The sequence below is a fragment of the Muscardinus avellanarius genome, assembly GCF_963383645.1.
Source record: "Muscardinus avellanarius genome assembly, chromosome: 2".
In the NCBI taxonomy this organism is placed as follows: domain Eukaryota; kingdom Metazoa; phylum Chordata; class Mammalia; order Rodentia; family Gliridae; genus Muscardinus; species Muscardinus avellanarius.
This window is the reverse complement of record NC_137787.1, coordinates 131136831-131164374: the sequence shown is the minus strand read 5'-3', so window position 1 is coordinate 131164374 and position 27544 is coordinate 131136831. Positions and strand designations below refer to the sequence as shown.

Genomic DNA, 27544 nt, shown 5'->3' with positions numbered 1-27544 from the left:
ATGGAATTTTTTTTTTTGAGGTACTGAGAATTGAACTGAGGGACTTTCGAGGTGTAGCTACCTCTGAGCTACACCCTGAGCCCAATTTTTTATTCTTTATTTTGAAACAGGGTCTAATTAAGTAACTGAGCCTGTCCGTGAACCTGTGGTCTTCCTGTCTCAGCCTCCTTGGAATGGAATTTTTTAAGGCTAAGTAGCATGTCCTATTAGCATTTTGGTATGTTTACAGCTAGGCTGCTATCATGGGGCCTTGATACTAAATACAATCTTTGAATGTTTAAGTTAATGTTAGGCCAGTAAGCTGTTTGCATAGTTTGTATAGTTAATAGGTATCTGACTAATTATAGTATATGTAAAATAAGAGCATCCATCATAGTCAGTGTTGTTTGTTGGTGCCAAGGTATTGGTTAAAACTATATGATATATCTCTGCCTTCATATTTAAAAGGATAATAAATGACAATGAGTTTCATTTGGAGAAAGGGTGAGGAGAGAAAATTCTGAGAATATTTACAGTTTACCTCTATACAAAGGCTCATATTCAATTTGAGTGTGGTAAATAGCATCAATAATATTAAATAATAAGTACTGATGATATATTGTAAATATTTTTCCTGCAGAATATTTATCACAGAAAATGAACTGTATTATATATTACTTTATAGTAATGTGATGATTAATTGGACTGAGTCCTTGTACAAATCATTGGGAGGAGAAAATGTGCGTTACATGATCCTCACAGTCTCTTCCACCTTTGAAATATTGAGTCAATAAGTAAATACAAACCCCAACAAAATGTTGTTTTATTTCTTTAAAACTAACAAAATGCTTACTATGTATCAGACTTATCTCTTAAATATTTTTACACATATTGACTCATTGAATTCTTATAGCAACCCTGTAAGATAGGCCCTATCATTTTCACTTGACAGAGGAGGAATCTGAGGCTTCAAATTAATTTGCCTCCTAATATCTAGTAAATAGTAGTAGAAATTAACCCAAATAAGAAAACTGAAATTTTTTTATACATTTATTATTTATTTTCAGAAAAAAATTTATCCTAATATGAAATAGGAACTCTAAATACCCAAAAGAATCTCAAAAAAGAACAAAGCTAGAAGATGTACATTTTCTGATTTCAAACCTTATAAAGCTACAATAATTGAAACAGTGTAGTACTGCTATAAAGGCAAATATATAAACCAGTGGAGTAAAATTAAAAGCCTAGAAATAAATTCTTCCATATATGGTCAACTTATTTTTGACAAAGTTTCCAAGAACATTTGGTGAAGGAAATAATAATCTTTTCACCAAATATTGTTGAAAAATAATAATTACATGAAAAAGAATAAAATTGGACCCTTACCTAACACTATAAACAAAAAAGACCTAAATGTAAATCTTAAGACTATAAACTTTTAGAAGAAAATCTGGGTCATAAAACTTCACAACATTGAAATTGGCAGTGATTTCTTGGATATGATTTCAAAGGCACTGGCAACAAAAGGGTAAACAAAAAAATGTCCTAAAAAATAAAAATAAAAATTGTACATCCAAAGACAATGTAAACAGAGGTAAAAGTTACTGATAGAATGGGATAAAATATTTCCAAATGCTATCTCTGAAGGTATATTAATATTCCAAATAGAAATCCTAAAAAATAGCAACAATAAAAGCAAACAATACAATTTAGAAATAGGTAAAAGACTAAAAAAAAAATAATCTCCAAAGATAACCAATCTTAGTTGTCTGTTGGATGGAAAATCTGGTTCTGGTGTGTATTACCTATTTCTTCTTTGTAGTTAATCTCTGAATATTTTCTCTAGCGCTAGTTTTGAGGACATAGATTCCTTCAGTTTCTGTTTGTCATGGAAGCTTCTCGTTTCCCCATCTAATTTGAAAGAAAGTTTTGCTGGGTAGGAAATTTTTGGCTGGAAGTTGTTTTCTTTCAGAGTTTGGAATATGTTATTCCAAGCCCTTCTGGCTTTCATGACTTGGTTTGGGAAGTCTGGAGTGATTCTAATTGGCTTGCCTCTGAATGTCACTTGGCCCTTTGTTTTTGTTGCCTTTAAGATTCTTTCCTTGGCTTCCACATTGGTCATTTTGACAATTATGTGGTGTGGGGAATCTCTTCTCTGATCCTGTCTAAAGGGAGTTCTATAAGTTTCCTGGACCTGTGTATAGACCTCTTGCTCTATGCTTGGAAAATTTTCTGCTATTACTCTTTGAAGAGATTATTGATCCCTTTGGTTTCACCTTCTTTTCCCTCCTCTATTCCGATTATTCTTAGGTTAGCTCTCTTAAAATGGGCCCATATTTCTTCAGTGTCAGATTCCTGCCGTCTGATTTTTTTTCTAAGTTATAAATTATGCATTCATTTTTGGAGTGATCATCTTCTAGGAGCGAGATTCTATTCTCCATGTAGTCTAATTGATTGTTTATACTTTGAATTGACGCCTTTACCTCAATGATTGCATCCTTTATTTCTTTTAGACTCTCTCTAAATTCTTTTTGAAGGTCCTGTATTATTTCTACAGATGTATTCCTGATTTGATCTTCTGGAGATCTCTGAATTCCTTTGTTATCAGGTTCTGATAATATGGGGTTGTGGGCCTTCATTGCTTTATTGTTGTTCCTCTTTCCCCTAATTTCAGAATTTTGTGCCTTCCCTGGGTTACTACGACTTCACTTAGGGTGCTCTGTATCTTGAGTCTGTGGTAATCTCAATCACCCCTACTCCTTTACTGGGTTGTATCGCAAAGTCTCTGACCCAGGGAGTTAATCGATGCTGCACTAGACTGTGGGGGTGCCAGGCTGGGTGTTTTCCTGAGACTAGGGTATAGTATCTCTATCACGGCTACTCCTTCACCGCGTTGGACTGCAAAATCTCAGACCTAGGGAGATTATCAAAGTCCCTGGGCGTGCAGTACAGGGATTTATCCTTTGGGGGCTGCAATTTCACTCACGGTTATTGTGCATTTTGATCAGGAGCTGTTGAGGATGCGGTGAACTTGCTGTCACTGCTGGCAATATGGCGCTACTGCCACACCCACGGCTGTGAGGCTGGCGTATTTCTTTTCTGGTTTTGAGCTATATTCTGAGTCCCTGGAAGGCGTGATGAGCTTGACCACTGGGAGTTTTAGACGTTCTTTGCGCTGAAGGAACTGCTGAATTACACCCGAATGATCCGCAGCTGCTCACTTCAGCTCCTTGTTTACCTTTCCTTCTGGATCCTGGTGCTGTGAGGGAAAATGGTGCTAGCGCGGCCCCGCTGCTGCATTGTGGGCTTGATTTCTGGTCTCTGGTTGTTCTTCTAGTCTTTTTTTTCCTCTTTCCCTTGTGTTTACATTTTTTTATTTATCTGCTGATGGCGTTTTCTGGCTATGAAAAGCGCTGATTTTGTGGCAATAGAGATCAAGTTTTAGCAGGGCCCGTAAACGCTGCTTTTCTCAGTCGCCATCTTCCTGGAAGTCCAAGAAAACTGAAATTTCATGTGACTGTTTTGAACATTTTTTTAGATAAATTAAGGTTCAAAAAAGGCCTCTTTAGCTGGCTGTGGTGGCTCACGCTTGTAATTCCCACGCTTGGGAGGTAGAGACAGGAGGATTGCGTAGGTTTGAAGCCAGCTGTGCTGGCTTAAGAGTCCCTGTTTCCAAATAAAAATATAAAATACGTCTGGGAGTATAGCCCGGAGATAGAAGGGCTTCCAGGAACCCCAGTACCACACACACATACACACACACACACACACACACACACACACACACACACACACAAACACACACAAAGGCCTCTTTATCTCCATCCCCACCATGAACCTCACCACCATGCTAGCCTATGAGGGGATTCCTCACATACATTATTTTGCATGAAAACATTGATTTCTAAATTTTAAAATGGCCTCTTCTATAACTTTTTCCAACCAGCTACTCGAGGTGACTTTGTATTCTTAAACTCTTAGGAAGAATCTACAAGAAAATATAAAACCAGGCAGGAGACTTAACAAAGAAAAGGGAGTTTATATTTTTAATATTATTTGCTTCTCTCTATATATTTTTTGGTATTTGTATTAGATTAGCAGTGTTTTTTTTTTTTTTAATGTCTTACTTTGCCAGATAGTATCTGGCTCCCTGCACTCTGTGCTTCGCTCTCACTTAATTCTCTTCACAACCAGTGAAGAAAGAGTATCCTAGTAGTTATTGTTATTCAGAAGTAAGATGCCCAGACTCTGCTGGTTTTAGCCACTGAGAGGTAGAGACAAAGCCAGGGAGGAAAGGGGAGCTGAGCCTGGTGAGGGCCGGAGGAGGGCTGGAGGGAAGCTGAGATGCTGAGATGGCAGAGGTGTCTGGGTTGGAGGAGGGAGGTCCAGGGTGCAGCTGTGTGGACAGCCATGTGGAGTCACCAGCGCAGGAGGGTCTGAGGACTCTGAGCAGTGAGGTCACTGTGTCTGGGGGATCTTCAGGGACCATGTAGAGGAAGGAGAGGAGCCCCAGGGTGCCGGCCGGAGGCCTCCACACCTCCCAGTTACCATCAGACTGCTCTTCTCTCACGTTCAGTTCTCGAACTTCCTAGAATTCTCTGCTTGTAACCTTTAACTCAGTGTGAACTTGTTCTCACTAGTGAAATTGTCTGGATCAGATGCAACTGTTAGAAATAGTTAAACAGCTAAGGACATTGGGTTTTTCTAATATAGCCATATGCGAATATAAAATTTGCCTGAAATTCTACAAACTAAAAAAAGTGCTCCCCTCCCTTGTTTTTTTGTTTTTTTTTTTTTTCCTTTTTGCTATTTACTTTTGGGCCTCTGATTATCATCTTTCATTGCTTAAGCTGTTATTCAAAAGCTTGATTGTTAGAACATTAGCACATTCAACATTTTTTGTTCACGTTTAATGAGGTCATACAATTCCACACCTACATCCTCTGTCCTGACAACTTGCACATGGTTAATTTTCTAGGCAAAGCCAACCTTGGCCCCCACTCATCTCACTCTCAGCTCCTGCAGGGGCAGTTGTTTGTGGTTCAGGGTCACTTTCCTGCTGCAGCCTGTCCACTGGTGGGAGAGGCAGAAGGGAAAGCTCAGCAGAGCCAAGCCCTGGCTTCCCCTGGCTGGTCCCGCAGTAACAGGGTGATAGCCACTTGCAGCCCCCACATATCTACACTCTGTACTGCCCCCTACTGGTAGCCTATGGTTTTAAAAGGCTCCACCCAGGGAGAGTTCATACCAGAATTGTCTCTTTGGCATAGCACAACCACCCTGCTCTCCAGAATCTGTTTGCTGAACTCCATCAGCCCGGGCCCTTTCCCAGGCCCTGTGGCTGAGGCCCAGAGGAGGAGCTGGCCCCTGACACACTCGACTTTGATCCCAGGCTCTGGAGCAGGTCTCCTCCACATCTTTGAGAGACCCACCCAGAACACGCCTCAGCAGACAGGGCTGGGCCCATCCTAATGCCTGGGTGAGAAGTTCAGGCTGCAGGGCTTGAGTAAAAGTGGTCTGGGAGACATGAAGTCATCTCCCTGCTTAGTATTCCTCTCATGCCTTTGGCAGGATATTAGAAATATCACAAGAAACTGGCCATTAAACCAGCATGGGAGACTTCATGACAGCCTGCACTCAGGCAATTTAAATGTAAAATATAAATCTAAAATATGAGGAAGGAAAGGGCCCCATGGTTTCCCTCATGCATTTGTAGGGAAAGCCTCCCCCATCCCCAAGCCTTCTGTATAGTGTGACCCTAGTGTTCCTCCCAGTCACCTCCCCCCAGCCTTCCCAGCACACACTGCTCACAGTCCCATCCTGGCCCTCCTGCTATGCACAGCCCTGTCTTCTCTGGCCTCCTCTTCTTCTGCAGGATCCTCCACTGCTGCCAGCTCAGGTCCTCCTCCAGGACCCGGGCTTCCTCTCTGACTCTCTCCTGCATGTCCCTGGCAATTCTGCCCAACTCTATTTTACACTGACCACTATGACAGCTGGGGATGGGAGGGACTTCCTACTAGTTTCTAAAGGCTCCCCTTGGGGACCGTAACTTATTCAAAGTTACATCTTACATGCTTGGTATTTCAGGACCTTGTACTGAGCAGGACTTCAATAAATGTTATGTAAAACGCAACTTATCTTGTTACTTCTTTATATTAGAACATATTATATAATAATAATTTTTTATTTTTTCTTCAAAATATCTTAAATCACTGTCCTGAACTGGCTTCTTAGGAGAAAATGCTGTACCCACTGCCTTCCCTTTCTCGGGGTCTACTCTCACCTCAGCCCTCCTGCATCAGGCTTCTGGTCTGTCCATGTCTTCACCACACTGCTCTCGCCAACTGCTAAGTCCAAAGGTATTTTCAGGTTTTATATCACGCATTCTTTCTTAAATACTTCATACAGCTACCAGCTACTCCCTCCTTCTTTTGAGTACTTACTAGCTTCTAAGACACCAACTTCAGCTAGCTCTTGTTGACCTGTGTTTCTGACTGTGCCTTCCCAAGCCTTTCTTCTTTCCTTTAACACTTAAACAGAACTTCAGTTCTCCAGGGTTCTGAGTCCCCCCTGGATAATTGGCTTTAGTTATAATCAGTAATTCATACCCATAGGTTCCTCATCCATGGAATCAGCCAAACTTGAATCAAGAGTACCCTGTTTGCATAGTATTTACATTGTATTAAGTGTTATCAGCAATCTAGAGATTATGTAAGCAATAGTGGAGGATGTGCATAGGTTATATGCAGATGCTGTGCCATTTAATTTAGAACTTAAGCAGCTGAGGATTTTGGTGTCTGCAGAAGGAATCCTGGAAGGAATTCCAGTAATTCTTTCCATATCCTCTGTCGATGATGATGGATGACGCCATTGTGCATCTTTCATGTTACATCGTTGATGTGCTGGTCATTCCCACGTGGGTAATGGATGTCACAATGGTCCCTAAAATTTAACATCCAAACATGAGCTCATTATCTTCACCATATCCTAGCTTCCTACTGACTTCCACATGTCACTGTTTTTGGTGTTTAATGGCGCATTCACAAAAGCCTGAAATCTGGGAGTCACCATGTGTCTCTCCCCCTTCCCATCAGCCAGTGGCCAAGTTCCCGTCTTCACTCAGACATCTCACCCTCACTGCCTGTTTTTATCACTTTGCCATCTCCTACCTGCACGCTCAGAACCGTCTCCACTGTTCCTCTTCAGTAGATTGTCCATCCTGCCCCAAGTACATTTCTGATGTGCAAGTCTCATTACACCACTCTCCTGTCTTATGGTTCACTAGCTTTCCATGTCCCATAGATTACTCCTAACATCTTCATTTTGGTCTTTCATAATCCAGCTACCTCTCCCGACTTATTCCAATTCCCATACTTATGCTCCCTGGGCTATTGGGTACTCCTTAATGCTTTCAGTTCTCTTAGCCTAGGCAGCAAATGTCTCCTAGTCATTCATAGCCCTACTCAAATATAACCTCCTCTGGGAGGTGTTGTCCTTATGCTCTCAGAAATTGAGTTGCTTCTTCTCATATTTATCATATTTCTGTCCCACATGAGACAACAAGATTCTCAAGGGAGTGACCACTTAATTTCCCCCCTGTATTGCCAGCACCAAGCCTCTCCCTGACATGCATCACATGCTGTCAGATCAGTGAACCTCAAATCTTCTCTTTTTACCAATTTTCTCTATAGAATCTCAAGTTTCACTATTAAAATGAGACTACTAACTATTTCCCCTTTGTGAAGGATTCTGAAGAAAAAAGTAGAAACGAACAGGTTTGAAAAGCATTTCTTCAGAGATTTCAAACTGTTTTGCTTATATTAACATATAAATCCAGTTGGCTGTAGTCACAATGAGGACAGGCCTCATTGGTGTCAGGGGTTTTCTCTTTTCATGGAAAAAACAACAGAGAACAAGGAAGCGGCCACTTATTGACTAGCTTGTGCCAGGTGCCTGACACACGTCCTCATTTTCCATGCCCTCCTAAAACTCCTGTAGGTAGAAGCTTTGGGTCATCTCTTGCTAATGAGTGGCTCCATTGAGTAAGTGGTCCTCTCTGAGGCTTCATCTTCTCATCTGAAAATAAAAGGGTCAGTCCAAATGGCCCCCGGAATTGGCTACACTCTAGTGTTTCCTTATCAAACAATGACTGAATGGGTTCACTCTGACCCTGTGCCTTTGCTTGGTAATAGGGATGCAAATAAGATGTAGCTTGTAGCCTATCATATGCAGTGGTGGAGAATAATCCTGTTATTCTGACAGGCCCACTGCAACTCATTAAAGTCAATCAGTGATTGGACTCATATAAACAGCATATTCAGTGAAAATGAAAAGCCTATAAAGACTATTGTATATAAAATGTCCTTCTAGGGTTTATAGGGCTTAGAAGAAAATTAAATTTTGATCCATGCCCCATGAGAGGTGTGATCCAGCAGGGATACACTATTTATGCAGAAAATAAAATAAATTTTGTCGTTGAAATTTTTATTCATGTTGGAACAGTTTTCCAGATAAGCAATATAAAACCAACACATATTCTCTGAAGGGTTTTATATTTCTTATGATTAGGTTAGACAAAAATAAATACCATTGCCAAATATTTGTTCTAAATGCAGGTTGCCTTCATTCACACCAGAAATTCACAGTGGTTTTGATAAAGTTCAATGAATGGTTCTATTATGTGACAAATTCTTTTACCTATGGGAGCCAAATCTGAAAGAGGTAATTTTGCCATCCGTGGAATATATTTTTCATCCAGTTTCCATTCTTACAGAGGTTAGCCATTGTTTATTTTGCTTTATGTAAGATAAGTCACCAGCTAATGCTGTACCTAGCTTCAGACTACCTTAAAAAGTATTTTCCTCTTTGGCATATAGTAAGATTCAGAAGAGGTTGGTGCGTGTTCTAAATTGTACACTAAATGTCTAAGATATTTTCAGTAATGCTAATGTTGTAGATAGGATTGAGAACTAATGAGAAAGAAAACTGGGAGCAAAAGAAATACAGATCATCTCAGCCATGCAGATTGTACACATACAGATTGCATCAGTAATTTCAAGGTCCAAGACATAAAATGATTTTAACGAGTAAAACAAACATTATATTTTTAAAAATAGACTGTTTTAGTGCAGTTTTAGGTTCAAAGCAAAACAGCAGAAAGTACATAGTTCCTTTTACCCCCTGCCCCGACATATGTACATTCCCTCCACTGTCACCATTCCCCACCAGAGTGGCACATTATTTACTGTCCATGAACCTCTATCAACACACCATTATCACCTAAAGTTCACAGTGTACACCAAGAATTTGCTCTTTGTGGTTTTATTCTGAGTTTTGGCAAATGTATAATGACACATATCTACAGTTGTAGAATAGTCTCATCATCCTAAAAGCCTTCTGTGCTCTATCTATCCCTCCCGCCCTCGCCCCCGTATCTGGCAACCACTGATCTTTTCACTGTCTCTGCAGTTTTACCTCTTCCAGAATGCCATATAGTTGGAATTACATAATATGCAGCTTTTCCATATTGGCTATTTCACTGAGTAATATACATTTGATTCCCCTCCCATGCCTTCCATGTCTTACAAGGTCATTACTAATTATTGCCAAATAATATTCCATTGTCTGGCTATACCATATTTTACTTATATATTCATGTGACTTCTTGATTACTTTCAATTTGTGGTAATTATAGTAAAGCTACTATAAACACCCATGTGTAGATTTTTGTATGGACATAAATTAGTGAGTATATTTTGCAGTAAGAAACCACTGGACTGTCTTCCAAAGTGGTTGAACCTTTTTGTCTTCTCACTAGAAAGGAGTGAGAGTTTCCATTGCTCCACATACTCACCAGGATTTAGTGTTGCCGATATTTTAGATTTTTGTTTTAGCTATGTAGCAATATATCATGCTTGTTTTAATACACAACTGTCCTAATGGCATGTGATTTTGAAAATATTTTACTATGCCTCTTTTCTACCTATATCTTTTTTGGTACCGTGCTGTTTCACATCTTTATCAGTTTCCTTATTATTGAGTTTTAAGAATTTTAGAGAACAGTTCTTTATCACATAGGTCTTTTTCAAATATTTTGTTCAAGTTTATAGCTTGTCTTCTCATTCTTGTTATGGTGTCTTTCTCAGAGCAGAAATTTTGAATTTTAATAGAGTCATTCATCAATTGTTTTTTCCTTGGGCTGTGCCATTGATGTTGAGTCTAAAAGGTTATCACCTAAGCCATCTCGATTTCCTTTTTTGTACTTATTTAGAAGTCATATAATTTTATGTTTACATTTGGGTCTATGATCCATATGAAAGTTAATTTCTATTAAGAGCATAAGTTCTGTGTCTAGACTAATTTTCCTTTTATGCATGTGCGTATCTAGTTGTTTTAACATTTGTTAATAGATCATCATTTATAGGTTGTATTTCCTCTTCTTCGGTAAAGGTCAGTTGACTCTACTTATGTGAGCATATTCAGGACTCTCCGTTCTCTCCCATTGATCCGTTTGTCTATATTTTTTGCCAATGCCACCTTCATTTGCTGACTCTAGCTTTATATTAAGTTTTGAATTTGGGAAGTGTCAGTGCTCCAGTTTTGTTCTTGTTGTCTGTTCTTGGTCTTCTGCTTCTCTATATCAATGTTAGAATCAGTTTGTCAGTATATACTGCTTTTAATGTTTTTGTTTAATACTGAACATTTCAGATATTAAAATGTGGCAATTCAAAATCAGATATTCCAGCCGGGCATGGTGGTGCACACTTGTAATCTCAGTCTTCAGGAGGCTGAAACAGGAGGTTCGCGGTTTACAGACAGCCTCAGATACTTAGTGAGGCCCTTTCCAACTCACTGAGACTCTGTTTCAAAATAAAGAATAAAAACCAGGGCTGGGGTTTAGCTCGGAGATAGATTGTCCCTGGGCTCCATCCTCAGTACTGAAAAAAAAAAAAAAAAGAAAAGAAAAATCAGATGTTCCCTCCCAGGACTCATTGTTATTTGCTTGGTGACTTCTCTCAACTGATTCTCTGAACCCTGTATCCTTTGTCTCATATGTCCCCTGAAGTCTCTGAAGTCTCTGTTCAGTTAATTTAATGGATAGCATATGATTATATGGAGATTTCCTTAAATATCTCAAGCCAGTGTATCTCCCAGGCTTTGCCAAGAGGCTTTTGTGAATGCTAGAGTATAGCTTGAACGTACCAGCAGGAAGTTGACAACTTGGCTTTATCCTTCACTCCCCATTGTTGGAGATCATCAGTGGCAGAGCAGGGCCTTCTTGGATCATCCTGGGTTGTGCTCACAGTTCTGCACATGTGCTTGACCTTCTAGATCCCTAAGAATATGTTGGAATTTTAAGTCCTCTCTGGATACCTCTGTGTGATTCCTCTTAAGCTTTTTGATCTGCATCACATTTGACCCAACTACTATGGCCATTTCAGACAGCTGCATTATTTAAAAAATTGCCCCTGACACAATGGAATTTTACTCAGCCACAAAGAAGAACAAAATTGTGACATTTGCAGGAAAAGGGATGGAACAAGACAAGTTAAGTCTAACTTAATTTATGCTAAGTGAGATCAACCAGCCTAAGAAAGTCAAGGGTCATGTGATTTTTTCTTATAATGCAGAAGCTAAAGTGAAAACAGGAAACAAAGGAACCTTCAATTAAATGAGAAGAGATACCAGTAGAATAGTGGAAGGGAATTGGGAGAGGGAGAAGAGGAGGGAGAAACGAGAATTGAGGCGGGAACAATTGAAATAATCTTATATCCATGCATGAGGATGTCACTACCAATGTCACTAACATTTATGGAAAGGGAGGAAGGGAAGGAACCAGGTTGGATAGAGAGGGACCTACACCAAGCGATGTGTGTATGTATGAATGTATCACTCGGACCCTCACTAAGATGTGTAATTACAATGTCCCAATAGAAGTATCTTTAAAAAGCACCACTGATTGGCTTTGGCAAATAGCTAAATAAAAGCTACTCTTAATGAGGAGCTCAGTCAGGTTAAATAAAGATAAGCTCCATGAATGAGGTTTTCTGGGGACTCCTGTCAATCTCAGAAAGTGACAGCCCTTTAGTAATGGAGCTCTGGGGGAGTTCAAACCTATTTTACCCTCTCCAGTGACTTCTGGGCTGCTAGCTTTCACCGCTACTCTGATTGTGAGGCTGTTGGTTTTCAAAGCTCCTGCAAAGCTGGGAGAGAGTATAGGAATAAAGCAAGTTCAAATTCCATAAAGTTCACTATTCATACATACATTCGGACATTTTTTCTTTTCTTTTTTTCCTGTGTGCGTGTGTGTGTGCGTGTGTGTGTGTGTGTGTGTGTGTGTGTTTACTAGAGATTAAACCCAGGGGCATTCTACATTTGAGCTACATCCTTAGCTCTTTTTATTTTTTATTTTGAAACAGAATTTTGCTAGTTTACCATATGCTGGCCTTCGAACCCGTGGTTCTCCTATTTTAACCTCCCAAGTATGGAATTACAGGCATATGCCACTATGCCTGGCTTCAGCCGTTTTTCTTAAATAAACACTACTTGTAATTTTCATAAGCCTATACATTTCCAGCTTTCTTAAAAGGCTGACTTTGACAATGTTCACCAATATTCTTGTTTTTATGAAGAAACAGAGTGTTAGAGGTCTTTACCATTCTCACTGATAGCACTCAGATTACTTTTTATTCAGCTTTATTAAGGTATAATTTACATTTGAAAAAGTAGCAATTTAGAGTGCACAATTTAATGATTTTTTTCAAATATAAACAGTCATGTAGCTATCACCGCAATCATGATATAGAACCTTTAAATTAGCTCAGAAAAAGTTCCCTATTGCTGGTATTTGGCAAACATTATCTTCTACTGTCCCTGCAGTTTTGTCTTTTCTAAAATTTTGTTATAAATGGAATCATGTAGTACATATCCACTGTGTCTGGCTCAATGCCTCTGAGAGTCATCCAAGTTGTTGCATGTATCTATAATTAGAGACTTGTTGAGTATTCTGTTGTATGGATATACCACAGTTTTATATCCATTTACCAGTGGAGGGACATTTGGGTTGCTTCTACTTTTTGACCATTTTATGAATAAAGTTCCTGTGAACATTCAAGTACAAGTCTTTTTAAGGATATATGTTTCTTTCTTTCTTTTTTGGTGGTACTGGGGATGGAATACTTCTACCTCCGGGCTACACTCCAAGACCTATTTTTTATATTTTTATTTGGAAACAGGGTCTAAAGCCAGCGAGGCTGGCTTCAAACTTGTGCGATCCTCCTGTCTCCACCTCCCAAGTGTGGTGATTGCAAGTGTGCACCACCAAATACGGCTGTTTCTTTTATCTTAAATAGATAGCTTAGAGTAGAATTACTAGATTGAATGCTTCAGTTATGTTTAATTTTATAAGAAATTACTGAACAGTTTTTCAAAGAAGCTGTATTCTTTTAGAAGCTCTGCATCCTTATTAACAGTGTTGTCTTGTTTTTAATTGGAGATTCTGCTGTGCATGTAGTAATGTCTCCATATTATTTTTTTTTTTTTTTGGCACTGAGGATGCAACCCAGGGGCATTCTACCTCCAAGCTCCACCCCCAGTCCTATTTTTTTTTTAAAACAGGGTCTCACTGAGTTGCAGAGGGCCTCCCTAAGTTACTGAGGCTGACCTTGAACCAAGATCCTCCTGTCTCAGCCTTCCAAATGGGGGGATTACAAGAGTGCATCACCATGCCCGGCTATCCATATGATTTTAATTTGCATTTCTTCCACCGGCTAATGATGTTCAATATCTGTTTGTGTTTTTATACTATTTGTATATCTTCTAAGTGTCTTCACAAATTTAGCTCATTTTAAAAATCAGGTTGTTTGCTTCCAAGAGTTTATACATATATATATTGACTATGAGTCCCTTATCAGGTTCTGTTTAGGTCTGGTGAATGTTTTCTTCAAATAGAGAAGTTATTAAGTTACAGACAGATTTATGAGTTTATGTGTGATTAAAGGTTCCATTTGTCTATGAAAACAAATCTAATTATAATCTCTAGCTGTAAAAATTAATAAATAGGCCGGGCATGATGGCGCACGCTTGAAATTCCCGCGCTTGGGAGGCTGAGAAAGGAGGATTGCATTGGTTCGAAGCTAGCCTCAGCTGACTTAAGAGACCCTGTTTCCAAATAAAATATAAAATAAGTCTGGGAGTGTAGCCCAGAGGTAGAAGGCCCCTGGGTTCCATCCACAGTACCATCAAATAAATATATTAATTAATTAATTAATTAATAAAAATTAATAAATGTATTCCATATATCAGTAAAGAGCATTTTGGAATGTGTATGGGATAAATGATGAACCACTTGATATCTTTTGTGTATGCGGTAAACTTCTTCACATAATAGAATGGTTGTTTTGGGCTTCCAATCATAATGAAAGAACAAGTATGTTAGATAAGTAATTTTTATAAAAGATAGGCAATCCTTCCCTAAACAGACCAGTTAGTTATACAGCTTCCAAAAGAACATAATTTTCTAAAATTTTACATACCATTCTTGGTAGAAATGTTACCATATGTATAATTGGCCAAGGAGATAATCTTCTAGCTGTCACAGCAAAGCCCAAGAACTCACTGAGGACAGCTTTAGACCAGATGACCAGCTTCTAATTAAGAAGTGCCTGTTTTATTTGACACTATCATGAATTTGTAGTCAGCGGGTAAGTTGAGGTCGCTAAAATGAGGAGAATAATCGTGTATTTTTAAGTCAATGAGGGATTTGGTAAGAAGTTGAGAAGTAGAATTGGTTCTGATGTGAAGCACTGGAAGAAGCAGTGAAACCAAGAAAGGCGCTGCTGCCTGGAACCAGATGAGAGCTGAGAAGGGACTGAAATAGGACCAAAGGACAGGCAAGACATCAAAGAGAACATAGAAGTGTTCCTGGCAGGACTTATTGATCAATGGATGCGGATCCTGAATGAGAGTCTCAAGATGCCTCCATTTTCTAGTGTGGTGATCTATTGGTGATGCTCTCATTCAAGACAAGATAGTAAATAGAAGAGACATCTTTTAAGAGAATGCAGTGAGTTTTGATATTTGAATATGAAGACTCAGAGGACTCCACAGATGGGTGAGAGCAATGAGTAGTTAGAAATGTAGCTGTGGGCTCAAGGGAGATGGACCAAAAACAGAGGACGGTGCACCATCAGCCCAGCTTATTTTAAGGTGAGATCCTTCAGCATGCTCATTCAGAGGAAAAAGATCAAAGACTCCAGTCTAAATTCTAAATAAATAAGTACATTATATAGACAAAACTTATTTAACTGAAAACCTAAGATTTATGCTTACAGAAAAGGTCATTTAGCAAAGATGAGAGATTGAACATTTCAGTTTGCTGGAGCGGGTGCAGCATATTTGGTTGAAGGTGAGGTGTCTATGGAAGACAGGAAGCCATATCACAGTCTACCTCCATCCGAAATATCAACATCCCCAAGCCTCTTCCAGTACTCAGCTCCAGAACAGCAGAGAACATGCTCAAGAGGAATCTCAGTTCTGAGAAATGTCGTTAGCTCATAATCAAAAAACAAAACAAGAGCAACAAATCCCAGCCAGAGCCAGTCAAATGGCTCTGAGAGACACATCTCCAAGGAAACTAAATTGATAAGCTATCTGATATGATAGGCAGTACATAATGATTGAGAAATGAGAAAGTATTTGGGTTGGAATCTGGAGATAAGCATATAGGAAATTACAGAAACAAATAAATTAGATGTTTATTAACTCTTGAGATAGCAAAAAGTTAAGAATGAGAGGAAAGTAATTAAGCTATGTGAATAACATTTTCATGGTCATAATAAACAGCAAATATAGGCTTATCAAAATTATGAATTATGAGCTGGGCATAGTGGCATACACTTGTAATCCCAGTACTTGCAAGGCGAGACAGGAGGATCACAGATTCAAGGACAGCCCCCAGCCTCAGCAATATAGTGAGACTCTCGGCAACCTAGTGAGACCCTGTTTCAAAATAAAAATTAAAAAATAGGGTTGGGAGTGTAGCTTGTAGGTAGAATGCTTCTGGGTTCAATCCCCAGTACCCAAAAAATTATGAATTATGATGTAATTACATTTTTAAGAGGCAAATGAGGAGGGAGGGAGGGAAGGAGGGAGGGAGGGAGAGAGAGAGAGAATCATCCATGTGTGAAGAGGAGAGTTAAAGAAAATAAACCTTCAGCTTTCAGAAAACAAATTCAATAGACAATTACTTAAACTGAAAAGTCAAGATATTTTAAGAGTTACCTTCCAAGAGTGGTAAGGGGAAAAGGATATGAGGGGCAGTATTTGACCCTTTAAGCCATATGCACTCACAATTATTATTTTAAAAAGAAATCAATTAATATTAAATAAGGGTATTTATAAAATAATCTCATGAAAATTAGGATTAAAAGTGCATGAACATTGAGGATGTAAAAGGAAGTACAGGAATGGGAATGTTAGGTTAGTTAGTATAGATGTTTGATAGAAAGATAGGATTGAAGGAAGATTGACAGTTTACTTGATTATGGTTCTTCAGGTAGCTAATTGGTTAGTCAATGTGTTTAAGACAGGAATGAGCCTAGAGAAAAGAAAGTGGTTAAGAGAGTTTGCAGCGTGAGAGGGAATCAATGAAATATCAAAGTCCAGGAAAAGTAGTAGATGTTGAAATAAAAAACAATGTTAAAAAGGTTTGCTTTGAAGAATAGGACCAATCTTTTTCCTATAAAGCAAAAGAAAGTGTGGCAGGCTAAATAAGCATGTAGATATAATTTATGATGACAGAAAAAGTTATTAATTCAGGTTTAATCGCTTCTATTTCCTCACTGGTCTCATTGGCTGAGGCCTCTGTTAAAAAACTGGGTCTTTCTGATGGGCTGAGAACAGAACCAAAGAGAGAAAAAAAAAATGAAAGGAATGCTATTGGGTGGCAATTACATGAGCCCAACTGTGGGTGCAAATCAACGTGGCTGTATTAGTCAGCACGGGCTGCCACGACAGAATACCACAGACTGGTGGCTTCAACAGCAAGAATTTAGTTTCTCACAGTTCATAGTTTGGGAGGCTAGAAAGGAAGATTTGGTTCTTAGTAAGGACCCTCTTCCTGACTTGTAGACAGCCACTTCTCCCAATGTCCTCAGGTAGGAGGAGCAGGGGACTGGAGAGAGAGAGCATGAGAGCTTTCTGGTGTCTCTTCTTATAGGAGTGCTAATCCTGTTGTATAAGGACTCCTCCCTTATAACCTCATCCTAATTCCTTACTTCAAATACAGGTAGGGGCTCAGGCTTCAATATATGAGTTTTGAGGGGGCACAATTCAGTCCGTAGCGTATATAATCCAGCACTGTAATGTGAGTTATTTTTCTGTGGATACCTATCTGCTCAAAAGCAGGAAAAAAAGCAGATGCTTAAGTGACCCTCTTTGGGGACTAGCAGGATAGACCTGTTGGGAGGTCAAAATGACAAATGATTGAGGGGCAAGGGAAAGTATAGGTAAAATGCTGGGACGTAGGTTCCAAGAATGGTGGAAAGAGAAGCCAGAATAGGGCTAGTTTCAGATTAAAGAAGATGCGAGATTGGTAGGCTTAATGATAGTCCTCTTGGTCCAGGTGGTTGGAGCACAAATGGGAACAGTTTTAGAGCTTGCTTTCTGGGGGTGCAGCAGTTTCTTGGGACAGGATTGGTTATTTCAGCACTTTTAACTTTACTGGAAATACAGGAAGTTTATTAAACTGGGAAGATTTATTAAACTAGGAAGAAGTTTCATCAGTAGGAGTAATCATCACTTTTTTTTTCCTTTTAGACGACTAAATACATTGAACAAGTGTGCCTCAATGAAACTTGATGTGAACTTCCAAAGAAAAAAGGTAGGTGTTCATGACCTTGCCAAGACCATGACTGAACCAAGGGAAGCAGCTCATATTCATGGATTTAAAACAGTACTGATCCAAGCAAAATCCTGAAATGCCTCACTATCCATGTCATTTCTGGAGTTATCCCATCTTATCGACTCTCACAAAGAGGTTCATTACAGACCTGTGCTGAGAGCTGTTGGCTTCACTGTTTGTTTTGCTTCAGTGCTTTTATCAGAGGGGTTACTTGAGGATGTAAATATATTAATTCCTTGTGGTAGTCATTCGGAAATGCGTGTACTTTTAAATGTCAGTTCCATATTAGACTCAAATATTCCACAGCAATGAGTAGATTAAGAGAGTTCAGAAAAGGAGTGACAGGTTCATGCCAAGTGTCTTCTGGTTCATTCTTTCCAGTAGCATTTTACTTCAAGTCCATGTCAAATGTACATCCATTCTCAGGAAGGTTAATTCAATGATGTAAAACAGAGCCAGGGGGCAGGTAACCACAAAATACCGAATCTGCTTCATCTTTCACCATTCTTGGCCTTTCACAAGGAATTTGGTCCAGCTTTTACAAGTCATGATATTCTTGCTCTTTACTGGACTTTGCATGTGCGTTCCTTCCATATGAACAAAACTGGAGATTTCATTTCTTTTTAAATTTTAAAGAGCTTTTATTTTTCCCCTCTCTTTTTAAAATACTTTCTATTGGTGCTTTATAGTCTCACATTATATTGTAGGTCATAATGATAGGGACATATGTGCATACAGCACTTGATGAAGCTGTACAGGTTAAGTATCTCTAATCTGAAATCTGTAATGCTCAAAATCCAAAACATTTTGAGTTCCTTCATGATGCTCAAGGTGCTTTGGATTTTGGAGCATTGTAGGTTTCAGATTGTCCAATTAGAGATGCTCAACCAGTAAAGCCTATGCAAATATTAAAACAAAGACAAAACAAGAACCCTTCAAAATCACTTCTTGTACCATGAGTCTGGGTAAGGGATATTCAAACTATACTTCATTGAACACTTACTATTTTCCAGGAGCTGGGTTATGTGGTTAACACTCTTATCTTAACTAGTCCATTCATGCAGGACTTCTCTGCTTTGTAGACAAGAAAAGTAAAGAAAGAGCTGTCATCTGCCCATGACCTTTCAGAGTTTGACCTTAGGACTGTGTATTAGTCAGCGTTTTTATAACTATAATCTAAAGACTTGACCATGTAACTCAGAGGAAGGAAGATTTATTAGCTTACAGTTTTGGGATTCGGTCCATGTGAGACCAGGGATCGCAGATCTCAGGGCATGATAGCAGAAAGCTGAGAGAGGGAGAGGGCAAGGCTTTACTCTCACATCACGGTGGCTGGACACAAGAGGGCAAGAGAGAGGAGGAGGAACTACATATAACCCCCAAGGCTGCAGCCCCAGGAACCTCCCAGACACACCCTACCAGCCTGGGCCACTCACCCACGGCTGAAATTACAACGCTTATGACTTAACTATATAAACCCTGAATATTAATAAATGAGCTCTTTAGGGAACATTCTATAACTCTAACAGGCTGTCTACCTCCAAAACTAAGGCTCCTAAACACTGCCTCCCTTTCTCACTAAATTGAGTCAGCATTAAAATCAGTAACTGCTTTTTTTCATTTATTACCTCTACTATGCAACAAATCAAGTCTCTATATATTTGAAGAAGCAGAGAAAACATCTTCGAGTCAACAAAAATGTTCTTTATTCTGGTTTCCCAGAGAAATCATTACATCCAGTGGATTTTAGGTACCTCCTTAGTAACCTAATCTTTGAAAAATTACTTTAACCTGAATTTCTACTCTAAAATAGTACCCTTCAAAAGAAATTAGATGAATCTGGGCTGACCTAACCTTAAACACAATTTGGAGTTTGAGCTAGGCATCAACGATTTAAGCTAAGATGGTAAAAAGGTGAAAACAATGTTCATCGAAGTATTAAAATATGGGCAATTTGTCCAAGGCCGAAGACAAATTTAAAATGTGGGAATACACCACCCCACAGCTGTCGAGCTGAATAGACCTCTCGAGAAGCACACATACTATTTGAAGCATGAGGGTCAGATGTTGTTTTGATTGTAACACATGGGTCTTATTAGATGGAACACAGCCATGCCTGTGTCTAAAGCATGGTGCTCAGATGGCTGTCTGTACGGCTGCCTGTGCAGACCTTTAGCTGCAGCCTATCACAAAAGAAAATGCCCAAAGCTAATGACATGACTTGTTTCCCACCAAGTGGAGTGCTTGGATTTTTTACCCTGTCACCAGCTTTTCAAAACCCACAGGCAAGATAGTCTTGAATAACATTTGTTAGGTCCTTGTGCCTTACCTTCACAAAAGCTCCTCTGTGAACTGGTCACTTCTATATTCTGACATTCTTGGTGTATTTTGTCTGTTGGATAAAGTGGTACATACTCTTACAGTTCCTACTTACAGCTGAGCCTCACAAATGCATGCACTTGGATAAAATGCTGCTCTTCGTGTTGTAAATTGAAGTGTCACGTCCTGCATTTTCAAATAAAAACATTTCAACATGTTACTCCACCCACTTGGGTCTCTTCATCATGACAATGCATATAGTCAGGTCCAAGCAACAATACAGGTGGTGCTGTGTGGTGGCTCTCATTTCTGTGAGATTAGGCTAAATTATAGATTAAATAAATTATAGGCTAGTCCTTTATTTTACTGCCAAAAAAAAAAAAAAAAAACCAGTGAATGGGGCTAAGACTATGTCAAATGATCAGAAATAGAGAGTCAAACCTAGGGAATCCTGTGAAACGCCAGCCCAACTGTGGAATTTACTTATTTAGATGAAAATTAAAATTAAGAAATTAAGACAAAGCATTCCCCTAGGTCTTTCCCCATTTTAAGCAACCTAAGAAATAAAAATTAGAATTTTCATCTCCCATCTATAGAGGCCCTGACTTGAGTTTTGCAGCATGTAGTTCCAAAATGTCTTAACTGCACGGGACCACAATCCTCCTCCCTCTGAGGTTGTTAGACCTCTGACAGTTACGTGGGCTTGCTTAGCAGAGCCTATTCCTCCTCACTAACTCCATGTCACAAATGCAGAAATTGAGGGACCCAGTCACTTGCCCAAAGCCACAAATAAATAGCAGAAGCAGAATTCAAATCCCAGTATTCTGGGACCTGACTGCTTCTCTTCACCTCACAGATCTTCATAACTGGTATCTGAGTGAGCTTCCAGCCCTTGGCCGAGAGCTGGAAGGGCCTCATATTTCCTCAGCAATATATTCAATAAACTATTTGTATTATTTTTAGAAGAGGGATGTGCCTTGTCATCTGTACATCCACAATATATTTACTTGTCCTCATGGCATTTTTGTTTAATTCCAAATATTTGGATGGACTGATCTGAGGAAGAAAATGCGAAGTCCACAAATAAATGAACATGGTGAAGCCTTATTGATACGTGGCTAAGAGTACGTCAGATGCCACTTGTAAAGCACAAGGAGAAATGGCATTGCACCTGCCTTCCCACCAGATAGTATCTGTTTTGCAGAAGCCAAAAGTGGTCCTGGAAGGACCCAAAGAATCATCCTCACAGTCTTGGCTGTGTATCTTGTATTAGCTTTTCTTTGCTGTGATCAAAATACCTGACAAGACCAAATCAAGTAGGAATGTTTTACTTGGGCTTTTGATTCCAGAAAATTCAGTCCCTGGCCAGTTCTATTCCTTTGCACCCAAGGTAAGGCAGAACGTTGTGGCAGAAGGGTGTGGAGGAGGAATGCTGCTCAGCTCATGACAGCTGGGAAGCAGGGAGAGAATAAGGGGCCGGGGAGAGCATAGACCCTTCCAGGGTGCTGCCTCCAGGGACCTACTTCCTCCAGATAGCTGATTCCATCCAGCTATCAATGGGTTAATCAACCCATGGAAAAGATTCATCTACTCACAATCCAATCATTGCCTAAAAGCCCCACCTCTGAATCTTGCCATATTGAGGACCATGCTTTCAACACATGAGCTTCTGGGGGATGGTCCAGCTCCAAACCATGACACACCTCAATGAAATATGGACTAAAACCCCACCAAGAGGTATTTCAGGAAAGCCTGGGGACACCTGCAGTTGGGCCGCCTGTGGCTTCAGGTTCCTCAGCCCTGCTGCTTTTTAAGTGGCACATTGCTGCTTCCAAATAGACTGACTCAGCGCTTAGCTGCAGTTCATTTCAGTAGAAGGCACACTTCTAAATGTCCGTGGAACTGTGGATTAGCTGTCTCTTGGAGCTGCAGATTGTGTGGCTCCTCTTTCCCATGTAAAGATAATACATAACCAAATTCTAGCTTTTTTTTAAAAAAAAAAAAAGAACTTCTTTCTGGCATGTCTGTTTGGCATCTATCTCCAAGGAATATATAATTTCAACAAAGAATGATCTCAGTTTTAGAAAAAGCCAAACATCAGAGGCTCATCTAAAATTAAAAACTCAAAGGTATATGCCAAGCTGCTCATCCTCAGAAAAATGTTGCTTTCTGTTTATTACCTACTAAAGTCCCACTGGCTTCATGATGGCATTGAATCCCCCTGATTAGGGCTGGTGTTTATGTATGATATGACTTCTACTCAAAAAATTGTCAGAGTCTAAAGACTCCAAGCAGACTATAAATGAGGAAAGAAAGATGCGGGCCCCCATCAGGCACCTTCCTGTCCTCTTACCAAAGATGTCTCAGAAGGGAAAGAGCAGCTTCAAAAGAAGAGTCTGGTTAGAGTTACAGTTTTAATAAGACTCTCTGAAATCATGACCAAAGGTGGAAAACAACACAGAAACCATGACTAATGGCTGCTCTGCAGACAGCACCTCCTGGCCTGGATGCTGTGGGCACCCAGAGGAGCTGCAGCTGTTGACAAGGGGTCCAGGCTCCACCCCACCTCCCCACTGCCTTTCACACCCCCGCATCTCCCACCAAATAAGCCTCCTTCTGGCAGCTCTGAGCAGTAGTCAGAGGAGAGAGGAACGACATTGTATTTCATCATTCGCTTGGCTGCAGAATATTAACAGTTTTGAATTGCCTGAGAATGTCCTAGAACCTTATGATCCATGTGTTGGAAGAGGTCCTTGGTCATGTTTTCTGAACTTCCACCACTCATGGCTAGATTTTCTTCTTAGAGCATCCCTCATAATTTTCTCAGCCTCTGTTTGTAAGCTTCTCAACAAGTTGAGCTCTTCTGTCTCAAGGCAATTTATTTTATTCTAATTACTAAGAAAGTCTTCTGTGTAATAAGCTAAAAGCTGATTTGAAATTAACTAGCCCATGGGCCCCTAGCTCTTTTCTCTGGAGAGGCACAGAATATGGATTTCCCTTATGCACATACCTTCAGTCCTCTTCTAGAGTTGGTGAAGCACTGGTCCTGTTTTTGTAAATAAAGTTTTATTGGTATGCAGCCACACCCATTGTTTTTGAGAGAATGCCAGAGTTGAGCAATGGTCTTTGCAACAGAGACTGTAAAACCTGTAAACCTAAGACATTTATCACCTGACCCTGCATAGAAAAGTCTCTTGTCTTACTCTTCCCCAAATTATCTGGGGTGAATTGCTTATTTTATTTTATTTTCACTTTTAATCTGCCATTGATACTTTTATAAAATTCAGTGCAAGTGAATTAATAGGAATATGAATATTAAAAAATTGTAGAAGATATAAGCCTAAGTGTTTTGGCATTAGACTCAACTGACATGAAAATTGAATTCCAATAAATATAAGCAGAACAAATAAGATAGGAAATAGGAAAAATGATCAAAATCATATGTATTTTTATTGAAAGTATCCATATATGAAGAATCATGATAGTACTCATTTTTGGTTGTTCATCTTTCTTAATTAAATGAAAAGTTTACATTGAAATACAATAAACTAATTTCCCATATTAAATGCCTATACACTTTTTTGTGAATTTATTTTATGTGCTTTTATTGGTACATTATAGCCTAATATAATGTAAATCATGTTGAAATGACATACATATACACGGCCCTTGGTATCCCCGCCTGAATCCCCATTCCCCCCCTCCCAGTACAAAGTACTGATATTGATGTTGGTATGTTCACATATAAACAGAGTTGATGGTAGTATTCTAGTAATGAACCTCAGTCTTTCTCCTCCCCTTCCCTTAGACTTCCTCTGGCTCCACTGAGGTTACTACTTCATGAACTGGAGTACCTCTTGTATCCCAAATAATCCCCGTCCTGCCCATATTGAAGAAAACATATAACCCTTTACCTCCTGTGATTGACTAATCTCAACATAATGTTCTCCAGGTGCTTCCATTTTCTTACAAATGACATAATTTTGTTCTCTTTTATTGCTGAGTAGAGTTCCATTGTGTATACACACACTTTTAACAAAAGCTTTGAGCATAAGTATATAAGATGTTTAATGCAAGAGTGAGTTTTGTCTAGTTTAGGCTGAGCAATAGCCCTAATCATAGAAAAAATGTATATCTAAAATGGCTTTTGGTTGTATTGTTATTTTTGTACCAGTTATCATAAAGAAAATAGTCTACTGAGTATGGAAAGTCAGCAATTTTAAAACAGCTTCAAAGCTGTTTAAGGTTATGGAATACCTTTTATTTTAAATGAAATAGGTCATTCAGTATAATAAAAATTGACCTGCCATCATGGCCATATCCTACAATTTTAAAGTTATAAACTTAGATTATCTTTATGTTGAAACAGTATGTCCTACATATGATCCATACAATGGGGGTTATAGTAGGTGAACTAATTTATACCGTTCAATAAGACTTATCCATCAATCTTGAGCTTAGATAGCATCGTCCTGTCGAATGGTGAAAAATAGCTTTAAAGCCAACTCTCGATTTCTTTTTCTGTTTCTTTTTCTTTTCTTATTGTACTGGAAGTTGAATGCAGAAGCCCTCTATCTCTGAGTCCATTTCCTTTTTTGTTTTGAAATAGGCTTTCACTAGGTTTCTGAGAGTTTTGCTACATGCATTCTTCCTGTCTCAGTCTCCCAAGTATTGGGATTACAGTTTGTGCCACCACTCCCAGCTCAATTCTTAATTTCTATACCTATTTTGCTGAGCACTTGGACATTTGGGCACTGGAAGCCCCCTGAACACACTTTGAATTGCACTTTTTATAGTTCCTTATTTCTAAACCAAATGGTTAATTCTTTTAATTATCCTTAAAGGAGGTAGTGATTCCTGCATCCTTGATCATCCTGATTACATTCCCCTAGAAACAAACCCCCCTCGAAATGTGGCACTTACAAAAAGCCCATTGCTCCTGATATATGTGGCTAATAAAAATACAGTGGGCTCTGATCTTCCTAGTCTTTGGATCCTCTTCCCAGATCAGTGCTCTGGTCATGCATTGTAAAGATCGAGTCTTTGGTAGCCATGTGATGTGGTTAACTCCTATAAAGATGAAATCTACCAGAACTTTTAAAGCTATTAATTGAAACAGTGGTTGAACTAAGTTCATTCTATCTGTACATCTTATTGTTGTTTTTAAAGTTAGTATTATGCAGTTTCAGCTTTTTAACAGGCCATCTTTCAATTCTGTTAAGATATTTATATTTATATATACAAATATGTAAGTGCAGATATATACATAATGTCCATAATGCTAGACACCAGAAGTGTTTGGATTTTGATATAATTTTTTTCAAAATTTGGGATACTTGCATATATATTATGAAATGTTTTGTGTGTGGAGCCCAAGCCTTAATGTAAAATTTATTTATTTTTCATAAACACCTTATTCACATAGCTTATAGGTAATTTTATGTAATACTTTTATTAACTTTATGGACAGAATAAAATTTTGTGGTATGGAATTTTCCACTTGTGTCATGTCAGCCTTTAAAAACTTTCAGCCGAGCAAACAAGACAACCTAAAGGAGGAGAAATGAGGGGGGAAGAGGAAAATCTCTAAAGCTCACAATGTACTTAAACATATCGAAGTCAATCACTAAGCCAAGCAAGGGAGGGAGGGACGGGGAGGGAATGGGGTGGGATTTGGGTAGGGGTTAAATCAGCGATGAGTACATGTTTGTACATACAAGTTTTTTACCCCAATAAGTTGTATGAATATAATGCACCAATAAAAAAAATTAAAAAAAAAACAACTTTCAGCCTCTGAAGGATTTGGGGTTTTGAATTTGGGGATGAGGGAGGCTCAGCCTGTATTGCTATTCTCTTAACAATGATAATTACTTTTATATAGCACCTTGATGCTTCTGTGGTATTTTCACATATAATCTCATCTTGTTCTGTTGATTAATCATCTTGGATGTGTGTTGTTATAATTTTCATTTTACAGCTGAGAAAACAGTCTCAAAAAGGATGCTTAACTCGTGATCCCTTAGTGAATAGCTTTGTGCCATCTTTATATTTTAGAAGCATGAGTTCTTCTGGCTCATTGAACTTATTCTTAAAATGGCTATAACCTTGAGGCATGCCTCCAGAGATCTCACCCTCAATTACTTTCAGCCTCTTGACCACACTCTTTGGTGGAGTTAATTGACCATTTACTAACAAAACTTTAGTAGCATCCTGCACAGTTAGCTGCCTTGGCCACAACAGTACCGTAAGAGCCTTCTGTCATTTTCCTTGCTGAAATCCTGTCATTCTGTATCATAATATGTCAACATTTTACTAAGCCATTAAGATCTGAGAATAAAATTAGTTTGAAGTGTCTTTTTTCTTTATAAACATATCTAATTCATAAAGATTTTCATTTTGCATTTCTAAATAATCACAAACTATTTGTTTTTAATCTCCACAAAAATCAAATAGATAAAACCTGGCAATCTCTTAAACCATCAGAATACTTCCACAAATACTATTTGGGAGTCTGACATGTGCCTCAATACTCTGTGCAGTCCTAAGTGCATAAATCGAACTTAAATTCAAGTACAATTTGTTTTATATACCATAGCTCATGGCCCTTGGTGCATTGTCAAATAAATTTGATGAGTCTCCAACAACTTTTTTTTTTTTTGGTGGTACTGGGGTTCCTGGAAAACCTTCTACCTCCGGGCTACACTCCCAGGCCTATTTTATATTTTATTTGGAAACAGGGTCTCTTAAGCCAGCATGGCTGGCTTCGAACCTGCGTGATCCTCCTGTCTCCGCCTCCTAAACACGGGGATTACAAGCGTGCGCCATCATGCCTGGCTCAACAACATGTTTTAAAAACTGAGACAAACTAAAATAAACTACAGGCTGAGTAGTCCTTATCCAAAATTTGGGGGACCAGAAATCATTCAGATTTCAGATTTTTTTGTTTATATAATACTTGCATACACATAATGAAATGCTTTGGGGATGGGACCCAAGTCTAAACATTAAATTCACTTATGCTTCATACACCTCTTTTACACATAGCTTGGAGATTATTTTATACAGTATTTTTAGTGCGCCTGTGGTTTGACTGTTGCACATCACTTGAGGTCAGGTGTGGAATTTCTTACTTGTGGCATTATGTTAGCACAAAAACAATTTCAGATTTTGGAGCATTTTAGATTTCAGATTTTTGAATTAGAGATGCTGAACCTCAAATAAAATATCAAAGTACCAACAAAAGAAAGAAATTAGTAAGCCAGGCATGATGGCACACACTTGTAATCCCAACATTTAGGAGGCTGAGAGACAGGAGGATCATGATTCTCGGACAGCCCCCGATACTTA

General features: G+C 38.9%; 1 protein-coding gene across 5 annotated transcripts in view; it reads left to right on the top strand.

Annotated features, from left to right (window-relative positions):
• STARD13 (StAR related lipid transfer domain containing 13) overlaps positions 1-27544 on the top strand; it is a gene marked incomplete at both ends in the record, with an annotated part of 251181 nt that overhangs the window by 193598 nt on the left and 30039 nt on the right. For 4 of the 5 annotated variants that reach the window (XM_080690170.1, XM_080690169.1, XM_080690167.1 and 1 more), the window contains one exon: positions 17794-17857. In XM_080690170.1, the coding sequence (XP_080546296.1) occupies positions 17794-17857 (64 nt within the window). Of the gene's footprint in view, positions 1-17793; positions 17862-27544 lie in introns of all 5 variants that reach the window. The other variant, XM_080690168.1, reaches the window with a different exon arrangement.